The 12,784-nt window shown below is 36.9% G+C and overlaps 1 protein-coding gene across 1 annotated transcript in view; it reads left to right on the forward strand.

Moving 5' to 3' along the window:
• THSD7A (thrombospondin, type I, domain containing 7A) overlaps positions 1–12,784 on the forward strand; it is a gene marked incomplete at its 5' end in the record, with an annotated part of 127,485 nt that overhangs the window by 80,590 nt on the left and 34,111 nt on the right. Inside the window, one exon of the mRNA XM_010282175.1 lies at positions 4,002–4,265. Coding sequence (XP_010280477.1) covers positions 4,002–4,265 — 264 coding nt within the window. The remainder of the gene's footprint in view (positions 1–4,001; positions 4,266–12,784) is intronic.

Raw genomic sequence — 12,784 nt, forward strand, 5'->3', positions numbered from 1 at the left:
AGGGAAAGAAGATAAGGGACACCCTCAAATTGAGTCACGAGATTCCGAGTGGACACCCTTGCTTTCTAAAATCCTATTCAAAGGAGTCTAAGTGCGTCTAGATCCACTCTTAGTCCCAGACTTGGTCAATGGTTTATATCTAAAGGGATTAAATGCAGGGATCTTGGTGTGATGATTTAACATATTATTTTGTGTTTTGTATAACTTTAGAATAGTAGCAATTTAATGTAGAATAACAGCAATTTAAAATTCATTAATACTGTTAAGAGAAACCACAATATTAAATTATATAATTTAATAACAAGGCTTAGTCCATTGATAATCAACAATTTGTTATGATTAACACAACAAATTAGTTAAAGACTTAACAAAGTTCTCAAGTTGCACACACAAATATGGATATAAATATATAAATATAAAGGTATACCTGCTAAAAATTCCCCTTGAGTTCAGTGAAATATTCATGTCAAATGCCTTTGCATTTCTCAACAGGCGAGGGTTGAGCCTCAAGGAGTAGGGGTTTCAGCCCAGGTCCTGTTGCTGGTCTTTGGCAACAGTCCTCCAAACTTAGCTCACTTGAGAGTTCGCGAGCTCTGAGAGGCATCCCACTCAGAGGGGGATGCTGGTCGCAGACCACTGTGGCCCAGGAGAGCTCAAAGGGCATCACTTGGGACTGCTGTTTATAGGGTCACGAGATGATTGACTTTAACCATCATAAATTTCCATCCTGGCCACAATCCAGGTCAGTAATTACTGGAGTTCTCAAATCTCCAGTAACACTGGTACTGGTACCGGTCATTCCAGGGCTGCCAGGGGATGATTAGTTATTCCCACTCCTTCTCCACGCCCTGGCCAGACAACCGAACTCCAGATCAATGCCATTCCCCACCTTAGCTACACAACAGTGCGTGGTACAACCAAGGGGCTCTTAACCACCAAACTCATTGCACAAAGGCCAAGGCTTGCCAGCTGACTGAATTTCTAAGGTCGTAGAGCGGTCCAGGAGCAAGGGCAGGGGGATGCACCACCATGCCATGTTCATTACAAATCTTGATTCTGCAGCCTGCTTCTGTGCACAAAAAGGTCAGGAAGGTTGCTGGTTTATGATTTATCATTTGTACAGAGCTATGTCCTTGAGATTACCTACTTGTGCTAAGTATTTAACAAACATAAGAGACAGACCTTTGTGGTTACGCTCTCTCAAGCAATTTCTCTGAGTTACAGTTTAAAATATTTTTCCAATAGCTTTTTTTTTTTTCCCTAAACTTTTTTTGACTGATAGTTCAGGCAGGCGTTGGACAATTTAGTGAATGTCAAAAAGGAAATAACTCACAAACAGTATGGTGTAAAAAGCCACAGACCTTGGTCTTTTCAATATGATGTAGGTACTGTGAAGCACTCTGAGAAGTCCAGAACAACTTTGCTTTTTTCTGGGAAAAGAAAACTCTTCTCCTCACATCACTCTCAAATCACTTTCAGTCCCAAGCAAGGTTAAACAATTTTAATTTCACTAAGACAAGAAAATAGATTTGGAAAACTGATAATGAAAACCAGGGTGGCCTCAGACCCTATTATTTATTTGTATTTTCTTGGTTTATGTGCTATTTCTCAGCTAAGAGTTTAGGAGACAGGTCTGCAACTTGTTTTGATTTCTCAGCAACCATAATTCCATGCAGAAGCTGTATCTTGCTGGCATTGTCTAAAGAGATCGAATTCTCACCAGATCGAATTGGGTCTGTTTTCTTTGGGTTTGTTTTGGTGTTTTTTTTGTTTTGTTTTTTTTTTTTTTTTCCTGAACTGTCATTAAGGGGAAAAAATCTTCTTGAAATTCACCTAGAGCTTCTAGTAGAAAATCTTTTAATAGAAAATCTAGTGAAAGTGGATTTTATTTTTATTTTTTTTAAATTGGTGACAGACCAATCAACAACCATCTCTCCTTAACAGGTTCAGGTGTTAATCCACTCACATTCCTTTTCCTAATTCTGGTCTTGGCTACACCAGCACTATCATCTCAGATGGTCTTTTGGTACATTAGAATTAGTATGGCAGCTGAGTGCTTTTCATCATTTTCAGCCTTATGCTTTGGTTTACCTCTTTTGAACTTCTTAGCTGCATCTTGAATGTCATATTTACAATTAAGCTGGTTCTTTCCCTGGCTGAATGCTTGCTTTCCTAGTTCTTTGTGTTCTCTGTTCTTCCATTGTCTTCATCCAGCTACTCAGATCACTGCATGAGGCAATACGTTGCTTAGTTTTCTGCATTACTTCTTGATAGAAGTAAGAATGCTCTTTTGTGGGTGATTTTCCTCTTCATTAGGTAGAGTCTCTGTGTTGTGACACTGTTACTTTGCAGTACTTTTGAGGTTTTGATTAAGAGGATAGTAAGTTTTTCCAGTGATGTCCAACTCTTTGCCACAAACTTTTCCTTGTTCCACATGATAGACACCCTTCCTTTGAAACATTTTTTTTTCAACTTCTTTTTAATCTGCTTTTTTTTTTTTTCCCCAACATGAAGAGAAAAAAAACCATGCTCTGTTTCTAGATTACAACTTAAGCCTCAGTTATAATATGTCACAGCACTATTTGCCAATTAGTCTGTGTTGTCTGTGGTGGAGGAAAGTTAGCTAAGGGGGGTGCCCATTAGAAGCCTCAGAAAGGATGTGGTAGGATCCAAACCCTATCCCACACTCCATCCCCCTGTAAAGCAGAAAACCCATGGACAGTGAATAATTCATGATCTTCAAGAAGACTCACTGTGACTGTCTTAGAACTCCAATGAACTTTATTTTGGGTTTGCTTCCACAAGGGAAAAAAACCCTGGCTAACAATTTTTTTTTTATTTTAAAAACAAAGCAAGAAAGAACAGATCCTCTTATCACACTATTAACATTTTGAGATACTTCCCTGTCCTGAGGTAAGTTACCCCTTCAAACTTGCTAAGACTGTGATATGTGCTGTGGTGTATTCTCTGTGGCAGTGCTACCCAGGCTAACATGTAAACCTAACTTGGTGTAAATTTGTAATTATTTATGGTGAAAATGAGGAGATTTATATTTTTAGTATGAAGTTGTGTTGTCAAAAGAATGATAAACTTTTCTTCAGATACCTTCTTTCTATTCTAAATGAAGGCAGTAGTAAGTACAAGCACAAACGGTGCTGCAAATTTGTATCCAGTGCTTTATTTTGAATAGCAAGGAAAATACTACAGAATATTAATCTACTGTAGCATCTAAATAACAAACATTTTTAAAACTACTTTTGCAAAGACTTCCACATTAATATATATGAGCCAATATGGAAAGGAAAACTGAGCAAACTTTAACAATGAGAAGTTTAAAAATAGATTTAATGGGAAGTGGAAGGCAAGTGAATGGCTACTCCAGTTCTGAAAGGAAAACAAGCTAGAAGACATTTGGAAAGAAACATAAATTCACTTGAAGGAGCGTATTCTATTAGAGGGGAAGAATGGTAATTAATAAATGTACAATAACAGCTGATGAAATTAAAGGATTTTAGCATTTTGAAAGAAGGTACTACTGTAGCAAAGGTGCATGTTATTTCCTTCTGCAGTTTCCTTCAACTTGAGAAGGTTTTATCCAGAGACAATTTAATTTATTGGACTGCACACTGCTGATGAAATAGGGGAGAAAAGGTATATTTGTTTAATTGCTGAATTTTTTAAACTGTACTCCCCAAACAGTTTTATCCAAAGTAAATAATGTAAATATAAATATAAATAATACAAATAATACAAATAATATAAATATAAATAATATAAATATAAATATAAATATAAGGCTTTATTTCAAAAAGTGTTGCCTTTGTGCAAACTGTAGGCATTCAGTACTTTAGAAATTCAAGTCATTAACCTAAATGAAGAAAGATTAATGTAACTAGTAGGAATATGTATTTGATTGCAAGCACGTGTTACAGATGTCTAAATGAAATTTCTGAGAGGTAAACTGATACAAGCTTTCTAAAATAATTGTTTCTTCTTTCTAGGAAAAAGTAAGAAAAGGGATAAATGCAAAAATTCTCAGTTGTATCCTCTGATTGAGAATCAGTTTTGTCCATGTGACAAGTACAGTGCTCAGCCTGTGGGAAACTGGTCAGACTGTATTTTACCAGAGGGCAAGCTGGAAGTATTGATGGGAATGAAGGTACAAGGAGACATTAAGGAATGTGGACAAGGCTATCGTTACCAGGCTATGGCGTGCTATGACCAAAACAATCGACTTGTGGAAACATCACGATGCAACAGTCATGGTATTTAGAAACCTCTTTTCTCTCCTCCATTTACTTATCTGCTTTATTTTGTTTAACATAGTATCTGTACAGGTAGAATTAGCAGATTATTATTTATTGCTTAGGCTGCATTTTATCCCAAGACACTTTCAAACCCAGCATGTGTTTTTGCTGACTTGCAAAGTAGTAAACTTAATTTTTATTGATTACTATAGTGCAATATTTAAAAGTAAAGCAATGATAAATTACTAACTAGGTATTTTAATACATAAAAGTAAAACCTTGTTGTTTTTTCTGATAAGTGTACCTGTAAATTTGAGAATAAAGCCATTTGGAAAGGTCAGATCCTCAAAAAATAAACAGGGACAGCAGAGGACTGTTTTGGAAAGGCTGAAATTGTTTCCAAAGATTCTTTAGATATCTTAAATCTCTTTAAATAGCCTTATCTCTACCATTTGCTCTTGCACCTAACAGGCATGCATTGTCCTGAGTTCAATAGCACACACCACTTTGTCTACGTAATTCTGTCACGCGTAAAACTAGGATGTTTAAAGACTTTGTATTCTTTGTATCCACATTGCTCCTGGAGGGAACAGTGTTCCTTCCTAAAGTGGATGCATCTATAGTGTTAGAATCAAAACTGACACTTTCTGATTTTCAGTGAGCCAGAAATGTGCTAATTTACATCACTGGAGTTTTTGTGTTCATCTGTTTTCCTGCTTGCAGTGCAAAATTGTATCTGAGGTATTGGTATGAAAAGCTGGATGTTAGTCTCAGTACCATTAAAAGGTCAATGTAAGTTTAATTTGTATATGTGTTCTACTTTATAATGTTAAATTAAGATAACAGAAATGTCATTTATTTACTTGGATAAAGTTAAAATAGCTAATCAAAGAAATTGAATGACTTAAGAGGATTTTAATTAGCACTATTAATTCCTGTTTAGAGATATGATAAATTAGAAAGTGAATGTATCAAGCCAAGCTGTAGCATATCTTTGTGATTCAGTGGAAAAGTGAGCATTCAGTTCAAAGCAAAGCTGGAAGATAATTTTATGAAGAATTCTCTCACATGTTTATTTTTATTCAAAATCATCTTTTGCTGTGGTTAACTCATACTGAAAGATAAGTTTGCAAAAATACATCTGAATGACAAAGTCTACGTCCTAAACTCACATGGAACAGGAAATCTCTCTACTCTGAGAATGTTCTTTAATTTTGTTCTCAGCTGTCTGTTCTGGGTTGAGGTCTGCAAAGATTTAGTTTTGTTCTTCTGTGTAGTATAAAGAGGACATGCTACACTTGCTCAGCCTGACCCAGGACCACTTGTCATCTTCGTACTACCAAAAGACACAGCTACCTCTAATGACCAGCAGTTGTGTGAGCACAGATCTGCCTGGGCTGGGTAGTTGTCTTGAGAAAATTAGAAAGCTTCTCAGAAAGCTGGTACGGAACGCTGAAAAAGGAGTCATGGAACAATCTGAATTGTTCAGAAGACACCGTTACAAAACATGGAACTGAAACTTTTTCCTATTTCTTTGTTGATTTTTTTTTTAATCTTTAACTATATGTGACACTATGTTAGAAATCAGTATTCTTTCAGCATTAAGTCCAGAGTGACCTTTGAAAAATGGAAAATTATAAAAGAACTTAAGGCTATGGGAAACTAGAGGGACTGATGGCCTACTGAATGGGCACTGTCAGGTTTTGTGTCAACAGCCAAGGGAAGATACATGAGGGAAGAAGCCATCTGTCCAAGAGCAAATTGTAGGTGTTGTATGTGGTAGGTAACATGCTGCTTGAAGTAGCTGGCAAAAAGAGGTAGGAACTCTTTCTTTGCGCAGAACGAGCATGGGCATAGCTGCTTTCAAGGCCTGGCAGTGCACATTAAGGTGCAATTCCATTGCAAGAATAAGAGATATATAAAAAAGGAATAAAAAAAAGGGAAAAAAGGATATTCTCAACCATCTTTGTTTACTCTGTTAAAACTCTTCATGATAGCAATTTCTAATCTGATAGATTTTGTCAGTGAATGTTGCCCATTACTCATTGACCACAATGAGTAATAATACAACAGAAAAGCTACTCACAGTATATTGTCATTATTCCTACTCTAACAGTATATTGTTATTATCACAGAATCACAGAATCATTAAGGTTGGAAAAGACCTCTAAGATCATCAAGCCCAACCATCAACCCACCACTACCATGCCCACTAAACCACGTCCCGAAGCACCACGTCCACACATTTTTTGAACACTTCCAGTGATGATGACTCCATCACCTCCCTGGGCAGCCTGTTCCAATGCTTGACCACTCTCTCTGTAAAGAAATTTTTCCTAATATCTTGTCTAAACCTTCCCTGCTGCAACTTGAGACCATTTCCTCTTGTCCTATCACTAGTTACTTGGGAGAAGAGACCAACACCCACCTCACCACAACCCCCTTTCAGGTAGTTGTAGAGAGTGATGAGATCTCCCCTCAGCCTCTCCTTCTCCAGACGGAATAAACCCAATTCCCTCAGCCGCTCCTCATAAGACTTGTGCTCCAGACCCCTCACCAGCTTCGTTGCCCTTCTTTGGATACCTACTATAGCCAGGGCTACTGCTATTAGCACTGGCAGGCTCCAAAGACAAACTTCCCAAAACACAATATAGTATTGCTTTGGTTTGTTTTTTTCTTTCTACAGTTCCATCCCATTTTTTCTCATGGGAGATTTGAAGTATCTTTTATCTCTCTTTGTAAACTGGAAATGTTTGTGAGTCATTACTATATTTATTGTAGATTGGGAAGCGTGAACCCTTTGTTTTTTGGGGTTGTTTTGTTTTGAATTCTTTTTCTTCTAGTTCAGTTTATTAATGTGTCTGGTTCTTTGATTCCCTCCCCCCTCATTTCATTACTTGTTTTTGATAGCGAAGCATGAGGAATCTGCATGTGTTTTCTCATCAGTTCCACTTGAGAGAGAGAATATCTTTATCTTGGTCCATGGTGTAGTGCATGGGCAGATGAAGATTGGAACTGCTGTTGAACTAATCCTGTATTCCTTGAACTTCTTAAAATTGTTTGACAGGAATTTCAGGTGTACATGGAATGAGGTATCTAATCTGACTTTGATGGTAAGGAATTAAACTGATGCTAAAGAATATATCACTACAATTATGGTTTCCTTTCCAGTAGCTCTTTGAGAACAAAAATCTGTTATTGATGGGTGTTGTATGTACACATAGTACAGATTATTTCTAAGGTTCACCTAATTTATTGTTGGTGTTTGGCATTTTTCCAGATTCAGCGTACTGTTGCAGACACAAGGGGGTTACAACAGATGATATAGATGCTTCAATCTAATTTCAGTATATGTTTGCTGCCTTTTCTGAATATCTGCTTTGTATTCATGGATTACATTCTGATGATTTGTTTCATCTTTCTCAACATGTATAAACTGCTATTTTGCCAGTTGAACCTTATTTTTTATGTTGCCAGTATTTATGATGTTTTTCTTGTTATTTTCATGCCCTTGGTGTATGACAGTCTGCAGTTTGGCATCATCTCTAGATTTCAGTATGCTGTTTGTTTTTTTCTTTAAGAACAAACATAAAAGTTATATTATGCCAAATCAACAAGGGACTTCTGTGGTATCACAATAGTTACTCCACCTGCTAGCAAATAAAAGTGCCTTGTAGCTTCCCATCAATCTGCTTTTAGTTTTTCAAGCTAAACTTGACAGGACTCATAATTCAAGCCTGCTTGGGTTATTTTTTGTAAATTTTAACAGAGTTGCTTATTTCTCTGTGGAAATGATAGCACTGAATTTTTCACTAATTTTGTAACTCATCCAAAGAAGAAGGGTCACGTTTGTCTGCTATATTATCTGCTTTATTCAGAAATCTGTTTTACCCTTAGCTCCTGTGTGTCTGTAATTTCTTTTCCAAGTAGTAGAGTATGTAATTGCAGTTTATATGGGACATGATTTGGTCACTTAGTTTGGACTAGGAGAGAAATCAAGACCATTATTTAAGGGAAGATGCTTCCTGTGCGATGTCCAACTTTTACTTGGACTTTTGTTATCTCCTGAAACGATGAAATCGTGGGGTGGTCAATGGGGATAATTGTATTTCTTCACCTGTGACAACACCCTCTAATTCTGACAAGCGGGACAAACTACACCCACACTGATGTTAATATATCATGGGATATGTTTTGTGATATATTAAAATGTCACAAGAAACTCAAATTGCAAGACTATCAAAAGTTTTATGTAAATTTATGAGGCTATGAACAGGTCACTGTTGCAAGTCATGCTGTTTTGAGTGGGAAGAATCAAAAGACAGACCTGCTCTGCAGTGCCAAAAAATTCATAAGCTGTTTGTTTTGTGAAATGTTGTGTGTTTATAATCAGAATTCATTTGACTTAGAAAAGAAAAGGTAAACAGGAGCAGAAGAATAAATACTTCAGAACTCTTTTGAGAACAACTCTTTTGAACTCCACTTGACATATCTCATTTTCAAAAGATTTGAGAATAGTTAACTAACAGTTTCACATACACTGAGAGGCTAAAGGAATGATGCAACACAAGGAAGGCTCCTAAATGAATAGACCCATTAGAAGACTCTTGTGACAATCTTTGAAAGTTTGGGTGCAGCTATAAAGTCCCTAGTATGAAGCAGTTTCTCAAAAAGACATGGGTGACCATAACTCTAAACAAAAGGAAAGGCAAAATAAGTTTAAATAAATCTATTTTTACTGCTGGACGAGAACATTGGAGAAACAGAGGACAGAGTCCTTTTGGGAAGATGCTTAGCTTTCTGTAGCTTTACAGGTACTTCAAAAGAAATCCCAAACTAACAGTTGAGAATAGACCTAAATTTCAGCTGCAGAGGGACAAGGTGTTCTCTCTCTTCTTTTCTATGTGTTTTTTTCAGTATTATATACATGCCTAATATTTTGATTTCTTCTTTCCAGAGTATTTTGTTTCAAATTTGAGCTAAATTTATTGGTGAAAGAGATAACACCATTCAGCAGCAATTTGAAATATTCTGCCACTGGTATTTTTCAGCCATACCAGCTCTGCAGAGTGTGGACAGGAGCTAACAGCCGACAGTTATTAACAGATGTGGTAATGTCAGCTAAAAGTGGTAACTGAGCTGTTGTTTACCCGTTTTCCTTAATGGAAGACACATAAATTGCCCTTTTTCTGGTTCCTGCTTTCAGTAATGCATAGGTAATTTTACTGGAGAAATACAGAAATGTATAGTTTGCTGGATAGTCAAGTGTGAGAGGGTTTTTTCCATTAGAAAAGCAGCAGTTGTTTTTTCATAGCTTTATCCTTGTCATCACTAGTATGCTAGAGCTCTGTGGATAATGACATGTGTCTGCGACCAATCTGTTTCAGTGTATTTGTGAAAAAAATTGAAAGATAATGTCTTTGCAGTCCCTTTAAACTGTACCTTGGAATTTTCATCACAAAAAATGAGAAGCAGGCCACTGTCATGCTTATGAACTACACTATTTACTCTTCAATATTTAGTTTTCCTCCATCATATATCAATTATGAATCGTGACCCACATAAGCTAAGCAGTGGTTGTGTTTGCGTGCGCATAGTGAAAGCAAACATAGTAGCATGGCAGACAGATGCAGCATTTTTATATAGGTCGTATTACCCTTCTTAATTCATGTCAGTTTACTGTTAAGACCCTAGGCACAGTCAACCAGTCCAGGGTAGTTTGTCTGCTGCCTTATTAGTGTGAGATTATTTTCCCCTTTAGCATTAATCAAATGAGATGCATTGATTTGTGCTGACTCTACAAAGCTCTCCATGGCTACAAGGCTTATGCAGGGGATTAGAGAGGAATATCTGCGTATCAGTGAATACTTTTACAACAGCTGCTAGAGTACCAATGTGAATCGAGGAATTTTGTGTTTAATTGCTTATGTGTGTGATAGTAAAATCCCGTATGTTATAACAGTCTACAGGGTCCAAGATGTCAGTTAGAACTTGCTGTATCCAATTGTATTAGGATTTTTTAAAATCTTTTTTTTTTCATTTTCAATATTCTAACCTGAAGCAATGAAAATCTACCAACAAAAAATGGCACAGTGTTAAAATTTAATTGAGACTTTCTGTTGAGCGTTTATTCTAAAATAAATATATTTCCCATAGGAGATTCTAATCTACTATCGTAGTAGGCTTAGGTTCTCAAATTGTTTTTAGGATACTTTGCTGTTTTATAGCTTGTATCTTTTCTAAGATTTTTTTTTTTTTTAACATATACGAGGTGCTATATTTGCCCTGTTGTGTGTTCTCTAGGGATATGCTACCTATCACCCTGGACTAGCTTAGGCCTCTGCATTATGGTGCTGCCATATCTGCCCTGTCAACAGGACATCAGTCATGAAGCAGTCATCCATCAACCCAAAGACCTGTGGTTAGTTAATCAGAGACAGAACTGCTAATGCAGAAGATAGTTAAACATTAACAATTACTCTCAGGTTTTGAGGATAGACAGAAATATGGATAGTGTCAAGAAATACATATATTGTGTTACAAGTGAAATGCAAATAATTGTATTTTTCCTCATCACGGAAGATGAGATCCAAGAACTTTATATTTCCTTGAAAAAAAAAAAAATCTGTGTTGAAGAACATGAACCATTCTGACATTGCAGTTTTTTTCTTGGAAATGTAGCATGACATATGCTCCTGCTTTCATGACTGATAACTCTGTCAGTCCTAAGGACAAAAAAGTTCATGTAAACACTTTCTAAGATGTTCTTTATGGCTGCAGCCTTCAACTCAAGTAGTTGGTCTGTTCTTACACATTGCAGGTGAGGTTTGTGGGGAAAAATTTTATATCCATGTACTTAACCTGCTTTGTCATTAGACAAGTGTGAAGTCCATTAAAGTCCTCCATTATAATTTATCCATCACATCTGTTAATGACTTTGAGTCAGGAGTCCAGATTTTATAGCCAATTAGCAATGGGACAGTAAACCTTTCCCTTTTAATAATGAGTTCAGTTCATACTCCTAGTGGTTCAAAGCTATTTGTTAAATTGTGTCTCAGTAATAAATCTTTAATGATATAATAGCCATGTTCCACTCACAGTAGACAACTGCACATTTCACAGCCTTGTGAAGTTCAGCTGATGGGAGCTGAAATAATTGAGAAATGACTGCACTGGGAAAAGGAATAGGCCTTAAGAGATGGGCATCTCTTTCCAATACCCTTCTGGACCATGCAGGGCCGATGTTCTGTACCACAGTACCCCAAGGTCTCTTCTCTCCAACATACCTCAGATGTTGTTGGGAGAAGGAGGACCTGCAGGAAAGTGAAAGACTTTAGTCAGGAGGAGAAACAGCAGGCAGAACATGAACTGCTAATGTCCAGAGAACATATTTTCAACTTTTACAGTATTGCTCTTCTATTTCGCTGTCCCTCCCTCACCTTCACACTCTTTTCCTCAGCTCTTCTTCATAAGCCACTTCACTGCTCTCATTCTCTCCTCTCTGCATCGACTGTATTTCTACCTTGGTAATTTCTCACTTGTTCTTTAAACCTCAAGGTTCTAGTGTGCCATTTGCTGCAATTTTGTTACACAACCTGTCTGTGCTATAGAACTGTGTGATATTCCACCATACAGACACCCACACATTAGAGGACTGTTTCTTTAAACAGTTCGACTTACAGTGTCTAACACAAGGGGCACCCTTTCAAGGATGATTAGATCAGAGTCGAAACAAGACTGAAAATTGAAAAATGGCTCATTCACGTCCTTTTCATGTCAGAAACTATGCATCTGCATCACCAGTCCCATTTGCATGTAATATTTCTGGTTTCTGTGTTTCTATGTTTTCTATGTATCATAGTATCCTTTCTTCTCACTTGCTAAATTTTTTACAACATGGACAAATTTTACAAATACAAGCATCTGAAATTTAACGAAAACAACAACAAAAAAAAGGAGTATAAACTTTTCAAAGTTCCTGAATATCTATTTTCTTGGATTTGAGGGGTGACTGCTATGAACTTCTGGAGATTATCATTCTTAGTCACCCTAAAAGATATGTTGACATCATACAGACAAAAAGGCATCTAGGGTGATGGCATGCTTCAGAGAAGGTTTTTCTGAGAAATACGATTAGATGGGTAGTAAATGTAGTGGGACAAGCCATTTACAACAAGTTTTGTTTTGTTTTGTTTTGTTTTGTTTTGTTTTGTTTTAATCCAGTCCTCTTTCTTGGCTAGAGAAATATCTGCAAGCAATTTGAAGTCTGCTTCTGCCTGGGTTCTGAGGGAGTCCGGTGGCACAGCTAAATGCTAAATTGTCTGCTGAGCAAAATAGTGAGGCACCTGAGAGGAAAAGAGTATGCCAAGGGATGAATATGCCAAAAACTTTTAAATGTCAGATATAGCAGGGCCATTTTCATTCTACACGCTAATTACCTATAGAATGCAAATCAGAGGCCACAGGGGTTTTTTTTATTTCTTCCCTTTGTCCTCTGTTTTTATTTGTGGAAACATTCTTCATTGCATTTCACCGTC

This window comes from Phaethon lepturus, unplaced genomic scaffold (genome assembly GCF_000687285.1).
Source record: "Phaethon lepturus isolate BGI_N335 unplaced genomic scaffold, ASM68728v1 scaffold600, whole genome shotgun sequence".
Taxonomy (NCBI): Eukaryota; Metazoa; Chordata; class Aves; order Phaethontiformes; family Phaethontidae; genus Phaethon; species Phaethon lepturus.